Source organism: Ornithodoros turicata, chromosome 2 (assembly GCF_037126465.1).
Source record: "Ornithodoros turicata isolate Travis chromosome 2, ASM3712646v1, whole genome shotgun sequence".
Classification (NCBI taxonomy): Eukaryota; Metazoa; Arthropoda; class Arachnida; order Ixodida; family Argasidae; genus Ornithodoros; species Ornithodoros turicata.
The window spans coordinates 72521511-72546573 of record NC_088202.1 but is presented as its reverse complement, the minus strand read 5'-3'; the positions used below and the strand labels follow the sequence as shown (position 1 = coordinate 72546573).

At 49.2% G+C, this 25063-nt stretch overlaps 1 protein-coding gene and 1 long non-coding RNA gene across 2 annotated transcripts in view; one reads left to right on the top strand and one right to left on the bottom strand.

The window, feature by feature from the left end:
* On the bottom strand, positions 1-24295 carry LOC135383707 (glutamate-gated chloride channel-like). The gene is made up of 9 exons (XM_064613060.1): positions 24207-24295; positions 22722-22815; positions 20955-21061; positions 20771-20838; positions 19511-19719; positions 10423-10505; positions 8896-9030; positions 7750-8140; positions 1-312 (listed from the first exon to the last, which is right to left on the bottom strand). The coding sequence occupies exons 2-8, from the start codon at positions 22805-22807 to the stop codon at positions 7830-7832; spliced, it is 999 nt and encodes a 332-aa protein (XP_064469130.1). The 5' UTR covers positions 22808-22815; positions 24207-24295; the 3' UTR covers positions 1-312; positions 7750-7829.
* Positions 1-25063, top strand: part of LOC135385561 (uncharacterized) — a 390670-nt gene that overhangs the window by 251948 nt on the left and 113659 nt on the right. The window lies entirely within an intron of this gene.

Here is a 25063-nt window from a genome sequence, read left to right as displayed (position 1 = left end):
TCCAATAAAGTTATGATTTAATGTGTCGCAATTGTGGAAACAGGGCCATGGTGAACACAGGCTGATTGTGGTGCACGTAAGTGTTCGGTGTAATAGGAACATGAACTGTGGTGGATGTATCCGAGACTACGCAATGCAACAGACGTAGAACAGAATGAAGACAGTGAATGCCATAGGGAATCCCAGGCGCGACAATGCATTTACTCGATCGCCAGATGCCATGGGCTTCGTGAACATATTCTTCACAGAAGTCAAGAAACTGGAACTGGGTGGCGAGGGCCTTGTAGAAGGTTTCTCAACCTGTCCATCCTCCTGTTTAAAATATAAAGCTCATTATAGCAGAGCGTAGTAACAGACGTATCATATACAGGGTGTTTTTTGCATTACTTTTATGCATCTTTTTAAAAACATGAGAGCAGCACTCATGCCATTGTTGCAGCCGGGTGGACATCCTGTGGGGAAACGCATATCCCTATGGGATGAATAATTACCTACAATTGATTAATGAACGTACTTTTCAGGCGCAGAAACGACACGGCCTCCGGCTTATCTGAACCGGAAGACGGTCTATCTCATCATCAGACCTCCTATTCAAATCAGCTTCATCGTTATAAAACATATGGCACTCTGGAGCAAACACCCGTTGCTGCTTTTGCGCTCGATGAGAGCGCGGTTTCGGATTCGGTTCATTTTCATTACAAAATTTAGCGGTTTATATTTCAAAGTTCCTGCTCGTACGAGTATATTCGTGACCCACGATAATGACTGGCTCCAATTCTATCTCGCATATTCCCGAAAGCATCTAAGTAAAAAGAAAAAGAGTTAAGGTAATTAGTCGTCCAGTAGTTACATAGGCTTACCGACGGGATGTCCGACTGGACGCAAATAATCTACCTGTGAAAACCTCATTTAGGTAGCTCCCATAGGTTTATTGTGAAGATTCTGTAGAGGATAAAAAAAACAAAACTCCCTGTATTATAGGGAGCATGGAAGCCACCTTTAAAGGAGCACTGAGGTGACCGCCAAATGTCTTTCAGTTTTTCGGTGCAGTGTGTTCTCCAACGAATAAAATGAGTTCCCACGAAAGAACGTTGAGCGTAAGTGACCTACAGAGCGAGCGCGAGGGCTCTGTTCCGCACACCTTTGAAAAGTGTTTCTCCTCGTGAAAAGAGCGCATCGCAGAACGAGAGGACTTCGTGACGTATGGTAGTCCCTTCACGGGACCAGTGACGTACAGCGGCACAGCTCAAGCATGTATAAGCGGTGCGTGAGCTGCGAAGAAAACAAACAAACAAAGAAACGCCGCACGGAGCCTTCACCACATCACGAGAGCATCGTGCCAGTCGTCTGCGGCTGCTCCCGACTGTTTTTTTTGTAAATGCGATTGCGCTGCTATAACGCACTGCAGAGCGAAAATATTTTGCATGGTGACTTCTGGTGGACAGCTTGACAGCAGGATTTCGAGCGGTGTTAAATGTCACCTCATTGCTGCTTTCACAGATTTTTTAACGCGTGATACGCACGTACTGCCTTCGCGAACTGTTACGCAAACTGTTTCCTGCAAAAAATTAGTTTACAAGAATGTGCGCAGCGGCGGCGAGCTCTCTTTCTGTGTTTTGACGTCAGATCATCAGAGCAATTTTATTGGCTGTCAAGAATGGACAGCTGCAGCGCGTGAGCATGCCGAAAGGTCGATTGATTAGCGTCAGACGCGGGACAGGCGGAACCACATACAACTGCACGAAGAAAGAAACAAAAAAGAGGGGGGGGGGCGCCTCACTACTGGTCGAATGAGGCGACGTCACAGACTGGCAAGTTGAGGGAAGGAGCTTTTCTGACCCGCGAGATGAAAAGCTCTCTTGCTCTCCAGGATGGCTCACTGCACTTGTACGTTTTGTGCGAATATGTGTCCCCCCAGGGCTTGAAATCCCCTAATTACTACTACTCCTGACATACTTTTCTTTTTCGACGTTGCTTATTTTACAGTTGCAGATGCAAGACATTACACCATGAACAGATCTCATTTAGGGTAATGAGCTCTCGCTGACCTTGGTTCAATCCATGTACAAGTAGTCTTATTTCTGCATTTCTTCTGGAGAGAAACTTGAGTAAGCGCACTTTGATGAGAGGGCACAACCTAGGAACGTCACAAATGCAAGTGGTGTGGGTCGGGTATCTTCTTTTGAAGCGGAACGCTGTCCTAACGTCTAGATGTGCACCCCGTCTCCCCGCCTCGGCGGTGGTGACAGGCATGCAGCATTCGTGTTTGCAAATACGATGACGGCAATAAACTGAAAAATCTAGCGAACACAGTTTCCTCTGTTCCCCTTACTTTCTACAGTCCCCAGGGACGTTGTTCTGAACCGTAGCCAGTGCATGGTAAATGCCTGAGGAATTTGTGCGGCGGTAGGTCACACAGAGTTTACAACTGTGTCTGCACCTCCCACAGTGCTACTTTATCGCGCCGGTCTAATACAATACAGAAAAGGAAGCTTCGTTATTTCGTATGCGTTCGAGGCAGCGGCGATTATTTTATTTTCATATAGACTGATTCGGATGAGTAAAATGTTTTGCCGACATTATTTCAGTGTGCCATCACTTCATTTCTCAACTCCGGTTAACATGGCGTCACCCGGACATCCAGCTTCAGCAAGGTTGGCAACTGACAGCTTGCTTCATGTAAATAGTTACACCATTACTGTTTGTGAAAAGACACTTCCATCGTGAAATGCAAAGGCAGCCGTAAAAAGTATTTCTGGGCGTCATACATATTTGTCTACATACACCTTGAAATGTGAGGGTCCAGAAGATAAACATCATGGCATTGCTGGAATTTGTCCCGATTTCCTATCGGCTTCGGGGCGTGAGAGAAGTGTAAGTATAATTATTCCATGAAGAACACTGGCGAATTGAATAATGAAAAATTCGGGCTATTTATCGAAACTGTCCGCAGGTCACACAAAAGTAGTAGGTCGAAGGCTTCACCAACCTATTACGTGGAGGACATCGATGGGCCTGTACTGCACACGGGTTTCGAGCCGATCATCTTTATTTCACCCATGAGTTACTATACCGAGTCACCGAACTTGTGATGACGGTTCCTACCGATTAACTGTAGAGGGATACTCTAACCATGGTTGTCCGCTATAATTGTTCCTTCGAGCTTAGTCTTGAAGGAGACAAGACAACCTTCATGGTGCGAGAGCTAACGAGAAGTGGTTTAATGACATATGATCTGGTGGAAGGCTCTGCGGCTCGCGCCAGTTGAATATGATCGCGCCAGGTGAATATGATCGTGGTGACGATGGTGCTACAGTTGCCCCCCCCCCCCCCTAGCGAATGAGCGAAGACCATGAGTGAAATTGACACAGTTTAGGCGCCCATGAGACCCGCAGACTGCGCTTGTCGGGCTTCAAGGGGGGGCTGGCAGGGGAAAAGTCATCGGTCTTCAGAAGGTTGACGTCGGTTGATGGCGGCGACTCTGTGTAGGCCGGCTTGAGCCTATCGATGCAGATCTCCTCTGCTTTCGCGTTGATGCGGATCGTGAAATGCTTCGGAGCGCAAGCGATGACGAGGTAGGGACCGTTGTATGGGGGCTGCAAGGGTTTCCGAACGGCGTCGACGCGCACAAAGACGTGCGTGCACGTGGAGAGGTCCGGATGGACGTACACCTTGGTGGCGGAGCCCAGGCGCGTGGGTGCGGGACGGACACCGGCGAAGGCATCGCGAAGGCGGGAGACATAGTCCGTGGGATCGGGAATGGTCCCGGTGGGATGTGGTGCGAAGAATTCGCCTGGAAGCCGCAAGGTCGTTCCATAGACCAGTTGGGCTGAGGTGCAACCCAAGTCGGGTTTGAAAACGGACCGGAGTCCAAGGAGTATCACCGGCAAGGCTTCCGTCCAGGCGGTGGGGTTGACGTGGGCCTTCAATGCGGCCTTGAGGTGGCGGTGGAATCGCTCCACGAGGCCGTTGGATGACGGATGGTAGGCGGTCGTGCGGATACGTTGCGCGCCGAGGAGCGTGGCGAGGGCGGCAAACAGAGATGACTCGAATTGCCTTCCTCGGTCTGTCGTTATGGTGGAGGGTACCCCGAAACGTGAAATCCAGGTGGTCACGAATGCCGCCGCCACTGTGGCAGCGGTGATATCCGGGATGGGTGTTGCCTCCGGCCACCGGGTGAAGCGGTCGATGGCTGTTAAGAGATAACGTTGACCTTGAGAGGGTGGTAGGGGGCCGACGATGTCTAAGTGGATCTTGTCGAACCGTTAGTCAGGCGGGAGGAAGGCGGCCACGGGCGCGTGGGTGTGACGATGAATTTTAGCTCGTTGACATTGGAGACAGCAGCGCGTCCATTGCTTGATGTGGGCGTGCATGCGTGGCCACACGTAGCGGGCAGCGATGAGCTTCTGTGTGGCCCGTACTCCAGATGGGACAATGTGTGGAGCATGTCAAACACTTGCCGACGCAGGGCGACTGGGACGAACGGGCGCGGTGGTCCAAGCGACACGTCGCAAGCTACGGCCGTTGCCGCGCCGGGGAGGAGCAAGTCTTCAAAGCGAAGTCCAGATCGTGCATCAGCACGGAGCTTGGCCAATTCCTCGTCCGTGCGTTGCTGGTCAGCCAACGCGTCCAGTGTGAAACTGGTACCGAGCGGCGGGTGCACGACCTGAGAGAGTGTGTCGACACGGCTGAGGGCATCGGCTGCCGTGTTGTCTTTGCCGCTAAGATGCCTGATGTCAGTTGAAAACTCAGAGACGTAAGAGAGCTGACGAATTTCCCGAGGGGCATAGTTGTTACCGGAGGATACAAAGGCATAGGTGAGCGGCTTGTGGTCCGTGAAGATGGTGAACATGCGGCCTTCAAGGAAATGGCGAAAATGCTTCACCGCGAGATAGACTGCTAGGAGCTCGCGGGAAAATGTGCTGTAACGCACTTCCCTGTCCTTCAGCTTGCGGGAGAAGAATGCGAGTGGTTGCCATTGGCCGGAGACGTGCTGCTGGAGGACTGCGCCGACGGCAGACGCTGAAGCGTCTACCAGTAGGCTGGTCGGGCGCCGTGGATAGGATGGGCTAGGAGGGTAGCAGTGGCCAAGTCACGTTTAATCTTCTCGAAGGCATTAAGAGCGACTTGCGTCCAGGTGAGTAGGGCGGTACGGCTTTTGGTGGTAGCAAGCAACGATTCCAAAGGGATGAGAGTTGTTGCACAGTCAGGAACGAACCGCCTGTAAAAGTTAACAAGCCCAAGGAATTCTCGAAGCTTGCGTGCAGACGAAGGTTGTGGGAAGTCCTGGACCGCTTGAACCTTTGAGGAAGTGGGGTAATGCCGGAGCTGGTGATGAGGTGACCGAGGAACTCCAGCTTCTCCACCCCGAATTCGCTCTTGGCGGCATTGACGACGATGCCGAAGTCGGTGAGGCGAGTAAAGAGCGCGCGAAGATGGGCGGCATGCTCTTGCGGGGTGGAACTTGCGATCAGCAGGTCGTCAACGTAGGCAAACACAAATGGAAGACCTCTGATGATGGAGTCGATGAACCGCTGGAAAGTTTGCGCTGCGTTTCGCAAGCCAAAAGGCATTCGCCGAAACTGAAACAGTCCAAACGGGGTGGTGATGGCGGTCTTCTGCACGTCTTCGGGCGCTACCGGTATTTGATGGTATGCGCGTACCAGATCGACCTTCGAGAAAATTTTAGCGCCGTGCAGGTGGCTGGTGAAATCCTGTACGTGAGGAATCGGGTATCGGTCTGGGACTGTGCCGCGGTTGAGGGCTCTGTAATCTCCACATGGCCGCCAGTCGCCAGTCTTCTTGGGGACCATGTGGAGAGCGGATGACCAGTTACTGGATGAAGGTTCGATGATGCCGAGGTCGAGCATGTGCTCGAACTCAGCTCTGGCCACCTTGAGTTTCTCCGGAGCGAGGCGGCGTGGGCGGACGTGGACAGGTGGGCCGGTGGTGACGATGTGATGGACCACGTCGTGCTGGACAGGCAGTTTCCAGTTTGGCGGCTGGGTGAGCGCCGGGAATTCTTGCAAAATGGCCTCGTATTCTGTCGTCGGCTCCGACTTGCGGAGGAGTGGCCCAACTAGGTGTGCCGGTGCTACTGTGCCCTGCACCATAAGATTGGTAGTGGTATCAATCAACCTGCGATGGCTCATGTCCACGAGAAGGCCGAAGTGCGCCAAAAAGTCCGCTCCGATTATGGCGTGCGGGACCTGCGCAATGGTGAACACCCAGCGAAAAGCGCGGCGAAGACCAAGGTCGAGGGTCACAAGCTTTTCGCCGTAAGTGGTAATGGGCGTGGTGTTGACAGCGAGTAAGGTGCTGGTGGGAGCACGGTGGTGCACATCCATGGTAGAAGCAGGAAGGACAGACACTTCTGCGCCAGTGTCCACGAGGAAGCGCACGCCGGAGGAGCGGTCAGGGATGAAAAACAGACGTGGACGACTGGATGCGCCGTCAGCAAAGCTGGTCGCCGTCAGTTGCTGACTGCCCGTTTCCCGGGTAGGTGCAGGGAGGCTGGCAGTTGCGTGCACTGGCTCCGAAAGTCTGGTGGTACCAGCACTCGCCTGGGTTGGGGGACGGTGAGCGGTTGGAGGGGCTGCGGCGCCGACTGCTTCGACGAGGACTACGATGCCTGGGTGTTGTGGAGCGGCGGTTGAAACGTAAAGTCGAAACCATGTCGGTCAGCCGCGCGACCTCGTCACGAAGGATCTGGAAGTCGGACATCGTGGGAGTGGCCGAAAGTGGGGAAACCGCGTGGGGTTGCGATGATACCGCAGAAATGGTTGGCGGTGCGATGTCCATTATCTTATCAGCCATCTCGGCCAGGGCTTCGAGGGAGACTGCGGTGGAGGTCGTTAGAATCATGCGCACAGTGTTCAGGAGCCGCTGCAAAAATAGCTCGCGCAAGATGGAATCGTCCAGTGCTGAAGCGCGGTCGCCCAAGAGTTGTTGCATTCGTCGGAGCAGCTGGGACGGCCTTCTGTCACCGAGGACTTCAGCGGTGAGGAGTTGCCTCAGGCGCTCCTGTTCAGACGCGGTGGTGCGCCGGGTCAGAGCTGTCTTGAGGGCGTCGTACGGGTGGTCTGCAGGAGGCACCGTGATAATGTCACGCACCTCAGCTGCTTCATTAGGTCCGAGGGCGCCGACAACGTTAGCGACGTGTTAGCGAACCAAAGAATGGGGTCGGCGGGCCAGAACGGGGGAATCTTGATGGAAACTGCGTTAAGGCCTGGCGATGGCGTTGCCGGTGGAAGGGATTCCTGCCCGAGAAGTCCTGTAGGGTTGGGCTGCGGAGCGGTCATGGTTGCGGCTCGGTCAGATCACGTTCGGGTCACCAATATGAAGGAGACAAGACAACCTTCATGGTGCGAGAGCTAACGAGAAGTGGTTTAATGACATATGATCTGGTGGAAGGCTCTGCGGCTCGCGCCAGTTGAATATGATCGCGCCAGGTGAATATGATCGTGGTGACGATGGTGCTACAGTCTAATCCTCTCCAGATAGGAACCAGAACGGGCACAATGGAAACCGTGCCCCTGAGTTTGCCCCTCAGCTTGTGAATCCGAAGATAGAAACGGGGCGGAAGACACGAGACACTAAAAAGCCATGGAAAACACAAGAACATGGGCAGTGACCATTATGTGATAACGCTAGTGCCAAAGCACGTTTCATTAAGGTTCACGATGTGGATTCATCAGGAATATCGTAGACACCTCGCGGTAGGAGAGACTATTAGCCAAATGCACTCACTATCTCCAGCTGCTGTACCCCGCTCATCTTGTCATCCTCGTTGCTTGGCGACGGTTCGTCCCTGTCTCCATCATTACGCTTCAAGTATTCGACGATGACCACTTCGAGAAGAAGACAAAAACGAAGCTGACGCAAATACCTGTCCATACGTCGACTGCCTTTGTGTAAGGCGTCCGAGGTACGTCCGCTCCAGCCATCGAGGACAAGTTGGATGTCATCGTCATCAGCGTGATCAGTGGGATCAGCAGGCGAAGTAGCGTTTGCTTGCTGTTGATCCAGAGCGCAAACCAGGAGACGAAGACGTACAAGGAGCAGGGAATAAACACCCGGATCAGCATGTTTCCGCTCTCTCTTTTCAATGAAAACACCAACTTCACACAAGAGTGGTCTCCTGAAAATGTATAGAGTGAAAACGACTGATCGTGTATGTTCGAAATACTCAAAAGTCATAGTGATGCACTCGATTACGGTACCATTTGTACACAAATCCGGTACGGCTAACTGCTGCAGTTACAGGCGGTTACTAATATGTGTTTCGCACGAATGCCGTCTCTAGTTGCATATCGTCTGACTTCCCGGAAAGATGCGAAGAACGAGGGTAAGAGACGAAATTACGTGGGAATAGTCCTGTCCGGAATCCAATAAAATTACTCCACCATTCATGCTCTGTAGAATCTCAGATCTGCCAGGTTCAATGCAGGACGAAAGAGAAAGGCCCCAACGCAGATGTTCGCCTCCGCGGACACTTTTTCGCTGCACACTAACCAGCGTAAATTATAGCTGTACCCACCTTCTAACTCCGATTTCTACAACCTTCTAGGCTGAAACGCGCTGTTGCATGCATCATGATAAATTTCGTGCGGTTGAAAGAATCTACTTCCTTCTGTCCTATGCGTAAATGCTAATGTGCCGCAGGTAGTTGATGCAAAGTAGTACGGGGCCATTGTGTGTGGCGTCCCAGCGCGTACCGGCCCAGACGGAAAAGCAGAGACATAGCAGGACAAAGGACAAAGCAAGACGGTTCCTGAGATATATAAATGTGTGCTTGACTGGTCAGCCAGTATTCGTTAAGATACTATTTTTTGTTTGTGTTCCTCCTTCAGCATGCGCCGATTTATCTGCAGATACTGCGGGTTCAGTGCGTACCTGCATTCGTTGTGATGACACATTCTTCACCCTTGACATGCGCTAAGTCGTAACTGTTCGCCTGCATCCCTTCAATAACGTCGATAGGATGTTCCGTGCTCCAGTTGAAGGTAAGGATATCGTTGGTATATAAAACTGAAGACGGAAAGAAAAACAAACATAATGAAACTCAATATGAGCATTTCTGGATGCGACAGCATGCATCCTATGACACTATAGATGTACCGACCTAGGTCATGCAGCCCTTACTAGATCGTCTAAAAACTGCTTATCATAATAATACTTTTTCTATGCTCAGCGCCGTTCGGACATCGACTACCTTTTTCTGCAAGACCACAGAGAAAGCCTTTCAGTGATTAGCTATAATTTGAGAAGAAGATAAATTGAAAGTGCACGAGCCAACCATTAGGGTTCTCTAACGAATTACATTTTGCATGATATAGGCGAAATGCGCGAAATATTTTGTGCCGGGACGACCTCCTCCCAAAACATCCTAAAAAAGCATGCAACAACCGGGCTCGCATTACCGCAACCCAGGAGTGCGATGAGCAACCCCCCCCCCCCCTCCCAGAAAAGCAAAGCAAAGCAGAGGAATAGAGATGACGGGTGGCTTTCAAGTTGAGAGGTGGCGCTACGCATGCTGGGACTTCGAACTTCCGGTCCGAAATTTTAGTTTAGCTCAATCGGGGCAAAGCGAACAGGTAAGGTGACCAATGCTTTGCACGTGCTTTTCTTACGGGGAAAGTTTCGATTTCGTGAGACTTCGTGCATGTTGCGGCTCCGTTTGGCGCGCGCTTTGAAATCGCGATCTTATGCTGTGGGAAATGTTCCGAACTGCAGTGAATTTGACGTTTCAGATAACAAAGATAACAAGCAACATTTCAGATATGGTACAACAAAATGTACAGGCAGCATTTTACGCAGCAATCTTCTTCACTCTGAGGATCATGCACATGTAGTCGTTTCCGTTGAGTTTGAGGAAGTTGTGACTTTATGAAATTCTTTTCACGTTATGAGTTTTTAATGTTATCACAGCCGCGCTCAATACGCCTCGGTAAGTACACAGCACGGCATGTGGTGACAAGTGCCTACATCCCTTAGTTAAATTGTCTTGTACGCTGATGACATTTTTTCCAAAAGTGCAGTATCCCAGAGTAGTGATACGTGATATGTCCTTTTTCCGCAGAACTAGTGCAGGTAAGCGCTGAACATCCGCCATTTTTATGTTGAAAACACGCTGACGCTATTCAGCTCCAGCAGAACTTCGGACCGGAAGCGTAAATCCACGTGACATTGCATCCAAGTGGCATCCCTTACGCCATTTTGACTGGAGGTTGCAAACCAACCACTGGAACGCCAGTTAAACAGGTATCCAAAACCAGATAACGTACGCCGCAAAGAAATCGATAAAGACGTTTTCGACCCCAGGGTGTCCATGGGTGCTGCTATAGGGAACAGTACCGTATTCTTGGGATATACGGGCATGGACTCTGTTAACCGTAAAACGTAGTGGGAATGACTACTTACAGCTCGAGAATATCACTTCACATTTTTGTTCATCGAATGGAAAATATTTTAGATCCATGGAACACGTAGCTACCACTGTTAGCCTGAAAAAAAGGGGGAAAGGAGCAATCATGTAACGATATACTTTCATGTGCAGAACACTTAGTTCGAGCAGGGTCCGCTAAGTGACAGTGTTAAAAGTCAAGGTGTTGAAGCAACAACGCGGGCAGCAATGAAGGAAGAAAATAAGTCTTAAAAAATGGGGTAGGAAGTAGACATGCTACTACCGCTAGGCTTTTCCGTGAATACGTATCCCATCGGGCACTGAAACAACAGACATCGGTTTACAAGTGTGCATTTGTTTCGCAGATCTATTACGATTATCTCTTAGGAACTAACATTACAATCAGCACTCACAGACAACAGAACGCGTAACGGCTAGCACATCACAGTTACAATCATATCTCTGTGTATGGCACATCACAGCTTGTGATAGCATTAGGGATGGTATAGCATGTTATACCACTGTATGAAGGGAATTGCCTCAGACGAGAGCCGCCAATATTTCGAACAGAGACTGTTCACGTCTTGGTCTGTTCCTGGGACTGAACTGAAACTATTCCCAGAAGAAGAACAGTCCCTGTTCGAAATATATCGGCGGCACTCGTCCTGAGGCAATTCCTTTCATACTTCCTTACCGGTTCGCTGGATTTCTACCCGTCTATGTTATACCACTGTCATACGGACTAATTCAGTGTCACTTTCAACGAGTGACACTTGCACTCAGTGGTATTCGTGCGCTGTCACACAACATCTTTCAGTGACATTCGGTAGAACGTGCATTAAAGATTTAGTGAGTTCCCCAACCTCACTTCACTTCGCTTCGGCAGACCGAGTGTGTAGCCTCGACGGCAGGCTTCGACGCAGGTAAAATGTCGAGACCAAAAGGCCCTGACAACTGTGAGGGATCCGGGGGGGGGGACGGTTGGACGATCGCCCCCCAAACGTGAGTTTATACATGGGATTTCCCTCTCTCCCCCCTCCCCACTACGCCCTTCAACAAAGAAACCGCCCCTCCCCTCAAACCCCAGTGTCTGGATCCGCCCGCCCCTGCCTGACAATCACAGTATTTTTCGGCAAGTATTTTCAACAGCGTGCGTGTTTGATTAAGTATACGTACAGTGTAACAATGTGCCGAAAGAACATGTAATTATTTTCGTTAACAGCCTGTGAAAACTTTGCAGTCCGGCGATCTGGCCGCTGCCATGTTGGTTGAGGTCATCTGGAGCACCAGATTTTGCATCTGCTTCTTAAACGTCCTCACTTGTGGCGCCTCGTCAGTCACATATTTAAGGCCAATTTGTTCAATGTTGGAAGAATATTTGCGATAAGCCTTCCTAAAACCAAAGAAAAACCTTCTTACGACGAAATTGTGGCGCATTCCTAAAAATTTTGCTTCAATTCACTCTCATGTATAGTCATTGCCATCATAGTGTAGCGGCGACGACGAGGGTCATTACGCGCATGAGGGTACCGTGCGGTCCACCAGCGCCAGAATAAACCTTTTCAACTGACGTCAAGGTCGTCATACCCAAACACGCTTTGCTGGTATGACGAGACATTCGGAGACCGAGCTCTTAAATGCACGGAGCCGACCGAACCACATTCTCCGGGTCTCTTAATCAGCTGGACTCACGCCCCCCCTCTCTCCAAAATTGCTTGGTCCCTGGCCAAATCCAGCCCACCAACGCTCTGCCCTCAAAGCTCTTTTGACCATTTTAGACACCGTAGGACTTAGACACCATTCCCGGCCGGTATCTGTTTCGCAATATCCGGGACTTCGCTGTCAACCCTCACAGGACAGGTCGTGATGACTCGGCAGCTACTTCCCTCGGTCATAGCGGTTCTAAAGGCACTTTTGGGTGCTTTTCCGGGTGCTGCGGGTCTCCCAGAGGTGCAGGCCTTGCTTGCGACTGAAAGGCTGCTGACAGCGAGGCATGGAACATCTGTATAGGCGGGCTACCCTCCTTCAATGGAATGCGCGTGGTCTGCGCACGAAGCTACCTCAAGTTGTTTTTGTTAAAATATGAAACTCCCGTTCTGGCCATCAGTGAAGCACATGTGAAGTCGGACTTTCGTCTTAGTGGCTACAATGTCGTTGGTCAACCCGGGGTGCCAGTGTGGAGAACAATGCTATGGATGCGGCGTGATTTGGCTGCAAAGCAGATACAGCCGGTGGGGCCATTGCCGTTCGATTTTGTGCATTGCAGAATTCAGCTTGGAGGAACTACATTGTCTATTCTGAGTATCCATGTCCCGCCGCCGTCAGTCCCGGTGACAATGCATGACTTGCGGTCGGCTCTTGGTGGACTGGCTGCTCTTTCGCTTGTAGTTGGTGACATAAATGCGCACCATCCTATGTGGGGAAGCCGAAAGCGCGATAGCAAGGGGTCTCTGTGGTGTGACGTCATTGAACGTTCCTGCGTCGGGACTTCTCGACGGACGCACTAGACGTTTCACTCTGCTTCAGGGATCTGGTTCCACATTTCACTTGGAGTACGGATTTGGATGGCAGAGGCAGCGACCACCTTCCTATATTCCTTTCGTATTCCAAGTATGCTTACGGCGCAGGCCACAGGATCGCCCGGTTGACCAATTGGCAGTCCTTTCGCAACCTCAGGAAGAAAGATGTGACGGTGGGAATGACGGCAGAGGAAATTACTGGAAATTACTCCACCACGGTTGCTAAGGTCGCTGCGGGTCATGCAGGTACGGATCCGGTAGTGGAGCGTTGGCGTGCTTATAGGAGACGGGCGGAGCGAAAGGCTCGGCGATCTGGCCAACTCACTGATGTTCAGGATGCACGTCATGCGAACGTAATGGTACAAAAGGCCCTGAAGGCCGTGGATGTACGTAGATGGCGTCAGCTCTGTGCGTCTCTGACCCCTTTTACCAGTACTGCAAAGGCATGGCGGGTTGCACGAAGTCTCAGAGAAGCTCCTTCAGCGAAGAACCCAATGCGATCTCTGTCTCTCTCGATTACCAAGTCTGAGAAGGAAGTCGCATACGAATTTTGCAAGACCATCGCAGCGAGTTCCGAGGCAGCGAAATGCCTAGACTTTCAGGAACATGTTTTGCACCTACAGCGCGCTATTAACCAAGCTCGTCCATCTTCTGCCCCCGACATGGATGCAGACTTCACGTTTGCAGAGCTCAAGGCGGCCCGTGCGTTTTCTCTGAAGAAGTCGTCACCTGGTGCGGACTTGGTCACCTATGCAGCGCTTCGTAACCTGAATGACACCAACCTTTGGTCCTCTTAGATATCTACAACCAATCATGGAGGGATGGACAAGTCCCTGCTCAGTGGAAGGGGGCCCTAGTGGTCCCCATACTGAAACCGAGAAAACACCCCTTGGACCTGGCGTCTTTTCAGACTGTCAGCCTTTACGAGCTGCCTAGGCAAAGTCCTAGAGCGCATGGTGCTTCACAGGCATGAGTGGTGATTTAAGAGAAGACCTGTCTTCCCCCAGGAAATGTCAGGCTTCCGTAGGCATCGTAGTTCCATGGATTCGGTGATGGATTTGGTCTTTGCAATTGAGGAAGCGAAAGCCCGGAGACGAATCGTGATGGCTGTCTTCCTAGACGTCAAGCTGCCGTATGACACCGTAAGTCACCACGGTGTTCTTCGTGCGTTGCTCCAGTCTCAAGTGCCTGGGAAAGCGTTTGCATGGCTTTCCGACTTCCTGAGTCAAAGGAAAATTTGTGTCGGAACAGGCGAGTGTGACACAGAGAAGATTGCTGTATCGCAGGGTGTCCCTCAAGGAAGTGTCCTAAGCCCGTTATTATTTAATATCATAATGGTTGACCTCAAGGAATGTCTGCCGAGGAGAGTCAATATCTCCCTATATGCGGACGACGTGTGTATTTGGACTGTCGGAAAGTCCCGGCCGGCAATTCCACGTCGGTTGCAAAGAGCACTGGACGCCATCAACGACTTCTTCTTGAACGCGGGGATGGATATCTTCACCGAAAAAAAGCGCTGTCCTTCCTTTTACTCGAAGAGAGATGCGGAGGTTCCAACTTCGAATTGGCCAGTGCCCCTCACACAAGTCAAGTTTCACAGGTTCCTGGGTGTTATCCTGGACCGTAACCTCTCGTGGAGAAGGCACATTGTTTTCTTCATCTCAAAGGCTCAGCGCTGGAGAAATGTGATTCGCCAAAATTCCGGCGTGCGCTGGGGCTGCACTGAGCGAGATCAGTGGTTAGCGTGCTGGCCATGTCACGTCGAGACTGGGAGGTACCCGGGTTCGAATCCCGGTGCCGGCTCTGCTGTCTGGGGTTTTTCCTGGGTTTTCCTCAGACGCTTTCAGACATATGTCAGCACAGTTCCATTAGAAGTCGGCCCAGGACGCACATTCCCCCAGGGCGTGAGTCGTGACGTTGCCCACATACGTGAGGCCGACAACGGCAAGCCCTATTACCACCACCACCACCACTGAGCGAGATCTTGTGCTCCACAAAACTCTTGTTCGTGACTCCCTGCTGTACAGCTTGCCAGTACTGCATGGCATATCAGCCACGTCTGAACACAAGCAAGACTTCTGTGTAGACTAGCACGCAGCCTGCGGACGAGCCTTGGTGTCCCGCGCAGCGCTGTGACGCGGATGGTGATCGCCGACGCCGCAGAAATACCTATCGATGTCCTCCGTCAAAGAGAAACCATCCGACACTATTTACGGCTGCTCGCTCACCACCGGCGCCACCCTCTGGTTCAAAAGCTACGTAGGCGGAAGAACAGTAAACTCTCGCTATGTGTTACAGCAGCATCTAGAAACATCCCCGACTTTACTGTTGCCCCGACCGCCCATTCAGTGGCACCATGAACGCTCCCGAGCCCATCCCTCACGACACACATCCCTGGCCTCGTGGGGCCGAAAAGCCGGATCCCTGTTCCGGTTCTCAGGCAATCTACTTTGGGAATGATGGAAACAAAGTACAGAGGCTGCACGGCTGCGTTCACAGACGGCTCGTCTACGTCGGATGGCTCCACCGCTGCCTTTGTCATACCGGACGAGTCACTATCATGCGGGTTTCGCCTGTCACATCGCACTTCGTCGACCTCTGCGAAACTATATGCCATCTTGCTATCTCTGAAGTCTGTCTCATACTACCCTCCTCGCTCATGGGTGATCTACACTGATTCAAAATCAGCCCTGCAATGTGTAGGAAGCATGGGCATCCGCGGCTCTTTAGCCCCGGTGGTAGTCAGTATCTTGACGGCGCTCAAGGTTCTTGCCGACCAGGGACACCGGTTGGCCCTACAGTGGGTTCCCAGCCACATTGGCATTCAGGGCAACGAGGAGGCAGACTTGGCGGCTGCTGCGGCCCACCGTATATCCAGAGCCATGCCCATTATCTTCTCCAACGGAGATAGACGCTTCTACTTGTCTGCGTTGGTGTCACCCTTGGTCCGCCAGCAATGGCTTCATGACATCACTCAATGGTCATTCCTCCATGCAGTGGACCCGTCATTATCATTTAAGATGCCAGGTGGCTTCCCTCGCAGCTTTACGTCACTCCTGCGGTGTCTACGACTCAACGTCGCCTTCACCCCTGTGTTCCGGGTTAAGCTGAGTTACAGTAACACGCCGCTGTGGCCCAGCTTGCCACACCCCAGCTACGATCCTCCATATCATCGAGGACTGCGACCGGTACATGAGTGAACGCCGGGAGTTTCTACGCCAACTTGAGCTTCTCGGCCATAGACCATTCAGCTTGCCCAAAGTGCTTGGCCCATGGAGCTCTCCTGCGCATCAGTGCCGATCTCTTCGCTCTCTTTTTGCTTTCATGCAAGCCACTGGACTCCTTGAAGAGCTCTAAACAGAACTCCGACCTGTCGTCGCTTCGCGTTCATCATAATTCATACCCTCATAATAAGCGCTGTTGAGTGGGGTAGGGTCCCGTGGCTACCACGGGGAAACACCCCGTGTCATCATCACTTCTCCATTTATTGTTGTTGTTGTTGTTCACAGGACCACGATGTTCTCGAAGATAGACCTGGCTCGGCATACCACCATCAACTCCCGGCTGGTCTCGAATATATTCCGAAAACGGCAATTATCACACCGTTTCATCTCTTCGAGTTCGCAATGCAGCCCAGTCCTTTCAGCGCTTCGTAGATCAGGTGATAGAGGACTAGACTTCTGCTTCGCACATCTGGACGACATTCACGTCGCAAGTTCTTCAGAAGCAGAACACGAACACCTCCTTCACCTTCTCTGTGAACGCCTTGATGCTCTACAGCACTGCCATCAACGCCCCGAATTTGAATTTGCAGTCCCACAGCTCGACTTCCTGGGCATCATGTCGACAAACACTGCATCCGACCACTCAAGAGTAAGGTGGATGTCATCATCCAGAGCTTTCCTGCTCCAAGGAACATTCGACAACTCCCGGAATTTTTGGGTCTGGTAAATTTTTTACCGTTGCTTCATACCCGGATGTGCTGAAGTCTTGTAACCTTTCAACGTGTCCGGTGAAGTTCGCAGTCTGCCTTCACCTGGCCCGACTCAGCTGTCGCTACTTTCACTGAGATCAAGAACAGGCTCTACCGCGCCACGCTTCTTGAACACCCGAAGCCAGGATGCTCTCATCAGCATCATAGTAGATGCTTCGAACACCGCAGTTGGCGCGGTTCTCCAGCACACTTTGATGGCCAGTGGACACCGCTTGAGTTCTTTTCCAAACCGCTATCTCCACCAGAAACTCGCTACAGCACATTCGGACGGATCTTCTCCCCTTTAAGTGACGAAAGTGTCAGTTTCGGTGCAACCCTATACCTGGGTACTGATTTTAAAGACGTATTCATGTCAAAACCTTCAAAAAGTTTGGAACGCTTGTTATGTGTGTGAATCAAAGCCCTTGAGATTACATTCATGCACCAATGGTGTAAGACGACACGCAGTGCACGCGGACACAATGACAAAACCTCAAAGCGCTTCACATAATTACTACTCATGGTTGCAGTAAGCTCTTCTTAGAATGCTAGGAATAAGTTGACAAGCAGGGTTTCGTTTTGTTACTCTCTGTTACATTACTGTGTTATAAAATCGTTTCACGCTGAAATGCTTCGAACAATTATGATGATGATGGTGGTGATGATGATAATGAAGAAAAAATCGTGGGTCGAAAATCGCTACAGGGTCGGACCCTCATTTTCCCGGTAGCTGGGTACTTGCTTTAGCAAACGCTTTTCGACAAGCTCTTGGACACACTAAAGTGCAAAGTTAGGGTAGTTGGATGACATAACTAGCGATTTCTTTTTGTGTGTGTGTTTGTGTGCTAGTGAAAATAAATTTTTGGACACCTTGGGTGCATCCTCCTATACGTCCTAACCAATCGAAAACAGATTTTTGTCCCGGGTGAAGATCATGGCCGAAGAGCAACGAAAGTATCCATGAGGTGTTTCGGGCGCATAGAACTTACTTGGTAGTTGGAGACGTTTTTGTCTGTCCCCTAATGAGTACAGGGTGATTGATTTCGTTTGAATATTCCCAGTGTATGTACTTGTATGTGCAGCTCCACTATGTGTACCTCTACGTAACATTTCTGGCGTTAATTTGTCTTCTCGAAGTTGTGCGGAAAATGTTTTTACGGTATAGCTGGAGAGGTATTCTGTAATTACAAGATCCCAGATACATTTGGAAAGTGCAGTCCGCAGTGAGACCGCAGTGGAAATATTATGTCTCAGCCATCACTCCTCCTGGACACGGTCGTGACGCTCGTCCCGTCGTCGTCGTCCTCCCGTCCGCTGCAAATATTACTTAAGATGAGGATGAGGTATTTTACTGCAGGACTCCGCCATTTCATAAAATATTAACGGAGCATGCGCAAGACAGTGGCGTATTCTATCGGGACTTTGGCGAAACTGTTTGGTTGCGTGAACTGTGAGTTTAATTTGCCATTTGTATCCACATGGTATCTGGTTGCATATTTTTGCGGTGAGAGACATTTCATGAAGTTGTGGAGCAGAAGATTTTTTGATAAAGACGGTATTAGCATGTTGATTCAGCAGCTGAAAATCAAAGCACAGCAAGGGGGATAAGTTTGGCTTTTTTCGATTTCCGTACAAACGACTGAACTCACAACAGAAAAAGAAGTCCAGTGTGTACTGGCTGCTCGGGCACAGAACACCGGTAATAACCTTGTTCCAGCCTGTGACAACAGATGAGTACACCCAGGTACAATGTTGCATCGCGGACGCTCCATGAACTTCAGGATGTGTCTCATCGACTCATTCCGTGACTCATCGAATCAGTCAACAATGCAACCCTTTATGACCAACGGAGACAGCACGCCCATAGTTTTAGTTGACGCCATGATTGACAACCACTTACTACTTTGCCAGTTAGCCGAGCGGTGGCGCCAGCTCTTTCTGAAAAGGCGGATTACGATACCGTGCCTCAGTTCATGTGGGTTAATACACGATTGGAATGGCGATGAAGGAGATGAGATATACACACATGCACGCACACGTGATAGAACACATAGCAAGTGAGATACTGCACGTGCACACGTGACGTGACTATCGCGTTTAGCAGTTCACCTAGTCGACCTCGCGTGATGTAGTACGATAAAGTCCCACAGATCACATTTCCACACTCATGTAAAAGTCAGTAAGGCTAAAGGAGCTCAAGCAGACCGACGGACGTCAAGAAATGAGTGCATACATCGACGGTGCTGCGCAGGTTTAAGGCAAGGGGGGGGGGGGGGGGGGGTATCTTTACTGCTGATAACAAAAAAAAAAAAGAAGGAAAGGTTAGCCAAGGCAACGGCCTATTATTGCGGCGAGACTGAACGAGTTACAACACGGCAAAGCCTTCGTCAGAACCACCATCTCTACACTGCGTTGCACCAGAACCAACAGCGCTATTCGACATAACACATAACCCAAGGCAAATGTAACTTCTACAACCTTCACCTGTGTGCACACAAACCCGCTGTCAAACTGATTAGGTATACCATTCATGGACTATTGAATTAGATTCGCCTTGTTATTGCTTCTCACCGTACAATTACATTTCTTAACGAACACATTGGATGCACTTACATTTTCTTGTGGTGAACTGCTCCTCTTGGGTAGATGCGGGTGAACAAATATTCGCCATTGTCATACGAAACTCGTTTCGCGTTGCTGATAACAATGTTTGGCATCCATATCCGATGTGGTTCGGTGAGAGTCAGGTAGGGAATCGTGTGGTCGTAGTTAAGACGATTGTCGATCCATTTCAGTCCAACTGATAAGTTAATCGTGAAGTCCTGAAAAACAATCACGCTTCAATTTTGAAACTATAGAGGAACGTAGTGTCCTTACAAAGTTTGCGCTGTATCGCACCCACACACATACATGCAACCGAAGTGTTCATTCTTGTACGCCGTCAAAGCTGCACTGTTTCTTATTGCCATCTGAAGAATTCGTGACATGATTGATAATTGATGATGGGAGGTGACGTAGGGATTCGAGCGGCCTGCCTAGGTTGACGGCACGTTGCTCGGGATTTCGCTAGGCCGGTACACCATTTTTACATACGCGTCGTCATATTCTCCACTTCGAATCATAATTCATGATAATGCTCTTGCCGTTATTGCTCTTTCGTCCAATACTCCACTGGGAATTGGGTGATTTACTGTCGTTAATGTGCAGCTCTTTTCGGTTGGAAATAGCCTGTTCGCGTTTCTCCCCCCCCCCCCCTGTACTATGCGTTTCGTCATGTGTGAGTCCATTGTCAAAACAATAAAAGGAAACCTCTGCGGGAGACGACCTAGCACTGTTGAGAACATAAAGTGTGCTCAACAGCACAACAAAAATGGCCTACCGAAGTCGTTCCAACATTAAAAAGTGTGTACTTCCAAGGAGATGGTGAACGATAAAATATTTTCTTAATATGTAGGTATTCGATAACACCCAAATAATTGCTGTGTAGATAACGCAAATATTCATATTCCCTCTCTTTTTTTTTTTTTCAAGAAAGAAAAATGAACAGTAGTTTCCTGTCGTGCTTAGGCGCGCACGAGGGTCATATTATTATCCAAACTCAACAAAATTTATTTGTCCTTCTAGTTGCTTCTGTTACCCGTAATTTCGGTATGCATCCGGTGTGCCACATACGAGCACACCTACATGAAATGTATATTTTAAGATCATAATTGCAGTGCTCAAATACTGCCACGAATTCATATGTACTAGGAAGATGTGGGATTCAGCATTTCAGATGGACGTGTTGTGAAGTACCGATACATAATCTAGGCAAAAGTTCGGCTTGAGTTATGGCACTACGAGGATTTTAGCACCAGTTCCTTCTCCACTCACCATGGTTTGTACATCAATATTGTGCAGTGACATCACAGACACATCAACTTCAACACCAAGAGGGTTATCTGTAAAAGGAGCCGTAACATCAGTGCAATTCAACTTCAATCGCTTCTGTTCATCCCTGTTGAATGAGCACGACAAATAGCTCCATCACTCAATGTACAAGCAAATGATTGCATACGTTCTAGTGGATATCGATGAGGAGCTGCAGGCCGTATTTGACGATCATAACCATCAGGGTCGATCAGCTTTCTGAGTACTTTGGTCTCCATACTCTGGATGTTGTACCTGCGGCACAGAGCATGAATGCTACATCGTTAGATTCGTTATTAGATTATTCACACACACCGCAACCTCTTGTTTCATAATGTCTTGCTTCACGTGCTGTATATTTTTTTTTTTAGGTAGACGATATTTCCTGCAGACGGCTTCAGAAAATCCTCCGATCCTCTGCATCGCGATGCATCGTAGGACTTTATGCGGTCTCCAGGCGTCGACATTACTGGTTTTTAGATTAGGGAGTTTCTCCCGGCTCCGCCCGGTTATTCCCCCCTGAACTGACCTCCGACCAGTTCGGGCTAAACCCGATTTCTCCCCGAATTCCAGTCACTATGAAATCCTCAAGTGACGTTTCCAATGAAGACGAACAAAGGTCGCCACGTGTAACACATGTAAGAATGGGCCACTTACGTTCCCAGCAATACACCCATGTGTGTCAACACTGTCTATGCCTTTGGGGATTACCGCTGGAAGATCACGATTCCGCAAATAAAATAAAAAAAGAAAGGAGAAAGAGATTAGGAAAGAACTTAATAGACAAGAGGAGAAACAAAAACACCCGATAACACCCGAAGGCACAATTATCGTCCGATTTCACCCTGAATTACAGATTTAAAGAGCGCCCGATTTTTACCCCCCGAATCTGAGAAAGGCATTTAACCCGATAAAGTCACTCCCTACTTTTAGTATATCGTACGCTATCGCCTTTGTGTACGTGAGGGATAGCGTTGGTGGTTCTGCGCACGCGCAATACATAAACAGACATAAAACCACGCTTACGCAAAGGCGACAGCGTATGATATACTGAAACTCACTATTGTTTCAGTTGGCCATTTCGGTTGCTCGGCAAATGCTATGTTTCTGCTCTAACTTGTTTTGTCGTTAGCTTTGATTAGCCCAGATTTCGTCGGTTGTCACCGCGCACGAAAAAAAGAACACAAAGTAAGCACTTTCTCTCATCATCTTTCCGATAGCAGAAGCAACGTACATATACAGCCTTATCGCGGGTTCAATCCCGGCGGAGAACGGTAACGATGTGGTTGAAGGTAAACACTGCTTCCAGTACCGTGTGTCGGAGATTTCGGGCGCACGTTAAAAGAGCCCCAAGTGGTCGAAATTATCCGAGTCCTACCAGGGGACTCGCACAACGCCAACGCTCAACAGATGCCAACTGTTTTAGATTTCCAGAAAATCTTGATGTATGGGGTAAGGTTGCTGAGAAATGGGACAAGGAGCGTTGCGAGAAGGGTGGGCGCCGAGAACTGGGCAAGTGGGAGATGTCAGAGACGCAAAGCTGTTATGTTTTCTTCGTTTCTTTGCCTCATGGACATAAGATCCAGAAAGATTTGCAGCATGTATTGGTCCGCAATGTGGTTCTGTAAGCTGTCTCTAGATGTCTGCTAACTATCGACCAGGGCACGTTGTACCAAAGTCCACAGCGTTTCTCTGAGGTTGGGCATACGTATGGCAAAGAGACGGAGTGTAGACAATCAGGTTGGAGGCTCTTGTCACCGTACTTAGGAGACAGCGAAAACAGCGCGTTAAAGAAAATAATACCAGCGACTGCGATGATACCAACGTGAAATGTGTGAGTTTTTAAAACACCGCAGTCGTGACAATCAAAATAATCTTGTTGGTGTAGCAATGTGGGAAAATTAGATTTTCTTACTGTGCTCTGCAACCAAAAGGCATGGAGGCTACGAAGACGGCAAAGGCCACCGCGCGATAACACTGGAATGATTTCGCAGTTGCCATCTACCTTACTGAAAAGACAGACATCAGGTAATATGTTATACATTAAATTAGAATGTCAAGCGAAATTTGAAACAGACGAAAACTGGACGCGCCCAAGTGGCGCGTACTTTCGCTAAAGCGTGCAGATATAAGACGGATGACTTGATGTTTTATTCTTATAAGCATTTGCTGGAAGACCTTGTTTTCAAAACCCAGCGGTGTAACTCCGAGTGGTTTATCCAACTGCACAAGATGAGAAGTAGAGGTGGATAAAAGAAGTTTGGAAGCGATTGCTACAAGGTATCGCGGAAGAGTGAACTGAGTGCCCGTCTCACTTCGTATATCAATGTATTTTCGAAGACGTGAATCGACCAACCTTTTTAATGTTGCAAACCAAATATGATACACATTGACATTAAGTTGGCGACTCTGTGTTACTGCGCTTGGAGTTATACTTAGTTTCTTTCAACATACCAAATTAAAACGTAAAAAATTAAACGTATTTCAACGTACGCAAATTACCCGCTCAGCTTGGGCTGTTGACGCGGAATCAGCAATTCTGCTTCACACGCAGTATTAATTATAAATCGGTGAGTGATACATGATACGCAACAGTGTAAAAGGTAACACTGAAATGATTACAAAACAGTTGGCAGAGTCCACGATGCGCACAAAAATGCTATCCTTTCATTCTGACATTGCATATTATTCTTAGACAAATCCTACAGTCAGCCTCACAACAAATAAAGGTAATATTGGGAAATGTACATATGAGCAACAATTACGGTTAGGCACGCACAGACGCGCAGGATTGCCGCACCCCGTCATTACGCCTCATGATAATGTCCAGCAGATATCTCTGGTCAAGTCTGACCCGTAAATTTGTCTACTTCTCATTAAATCCAAGTAGAAGCCACACACAATGAACGAGACCCTGTTACGCATTCCCTGTAGACAACACTCCCGCTGACCATCACCGGGCACACTGTGAGACTCAAGCGACAAGGTCCGGTATAAGCCACCTCTAACTCTCTCCATATTCGGTCGCTTCATGACAACGTCACGCTGTGAAGTCTCGAATGCTAACTGCAACGTATAAGTTCTGAACTCATATAGACATTGCTTTTGTGTGAAACTGTTCACAATTAATAGTATTGCCGTACATGAGAAGAAAAAGAAAGAAACAAAAATGGCTGCAGAGCCATTTTTGGATCAATGCATTTTTGGCTCAATGGCTGCAGAGCTTTTCACTGTGTAACTATAGAATATGCTCTCGTAACCTTGTAAACCGTTTCTATTCGCCATTGTCGCAAACAATTAATCAGCTTTCACTCATCATGAGTCACTCGAAAGCATCCCACAGACTACGTTCACCTCCATTACGAGCAGGCGAAAGGTTGAAGTAACAACTGTGACTTACTGGTTCGTGTGCTACGCTAGTCTGTTTCTTCCGTAGGCCGTTCGCACCACCGCTCTCGGATCGTACACAACTGCGACCCTGCACAGAAGGGCGTTTGGATGGATTAATTGAGGGCATCCGGTCCCTTCGCTTGCCTCAAGAGCTTGCGCCGTCCTTCCTAAGAAGAGAAAACATACACGATCTCCGACGCATAGTTACAAGTAAAACGTTGTCAAGTAGTGAGGGGCCTATGCATCTTGTGTTGAGTCTGTTCCTCGCGGTTCCTACATAATACCTTCATATTGCTTCTTCGCAAGCAATATGTAGCTCGCAGCTTGAAAAGCATCACCAGGGTAGAAGAGCTAAGAAGATGGCAAAAGGATAATTTAGCTTACTTAGCTTACTATAGGTTACGAAAAGTAACCTCGAGACAGGGGGACACGCAGACAACCACAACAAATTCTCGAGCATACTAAAGGGTTCATTCTTACCCAGGACTTTTAAACCAACAGAGTTTAAAAGGTATAAAAGGAAGTTCCTCTGTCTCGGGGTTACTTTTCGTCGTGTTTCCCCAGTTAGACTGCACGTTGAGTCTTATCCACCAACTCGGTGGTCGAGTGGGAAAAAGCATGTGGCGGTTACGGGAATGATGTATGATGTCGAAAGCGAACACTCTACTTCCCTGAGTGGGAAGGAAATGGCGACAAGAACGCGAACCCAGAATTGAAAGTGTGTGCTCACCCGTCGCGTGTTTTACATTATCCGTAGATCATAGCTGCTGTCGCAACAAAGGTCACATTCAGCTAGATGAAAGTAAAGTAACAGAAGTGACGTTGGCTTTGTATAGTGGCAGCCAGATGTTGCGTTCTTTGTGCTGT

Excerpts from the sequence above, each read along its gene's own strand:
- LOC135383707 (XM_064613060.1), bottom strand. The coding sequence starts at position 22,807 with ATGGCAACTGCGAAATCATTCCAGTGTTATCGCGCGGTGGCCTTTGCC. Across the intron at positions 21,062-22,721 it reads CCTTTTGGTTGCAGAGCACA|GTACAACATCCAGAGTATGG; the intron begins GTAAGAAAATCT and ends TCTGTGCCGCAG. Across the intron at positions 9,031-10,422 it reads TGAAGTGATATTCTCGAGCT|TTTTATATACCAACGATATC; the intron begins GTAAGTAGTCAT and ends TTCCGTCTTCAG.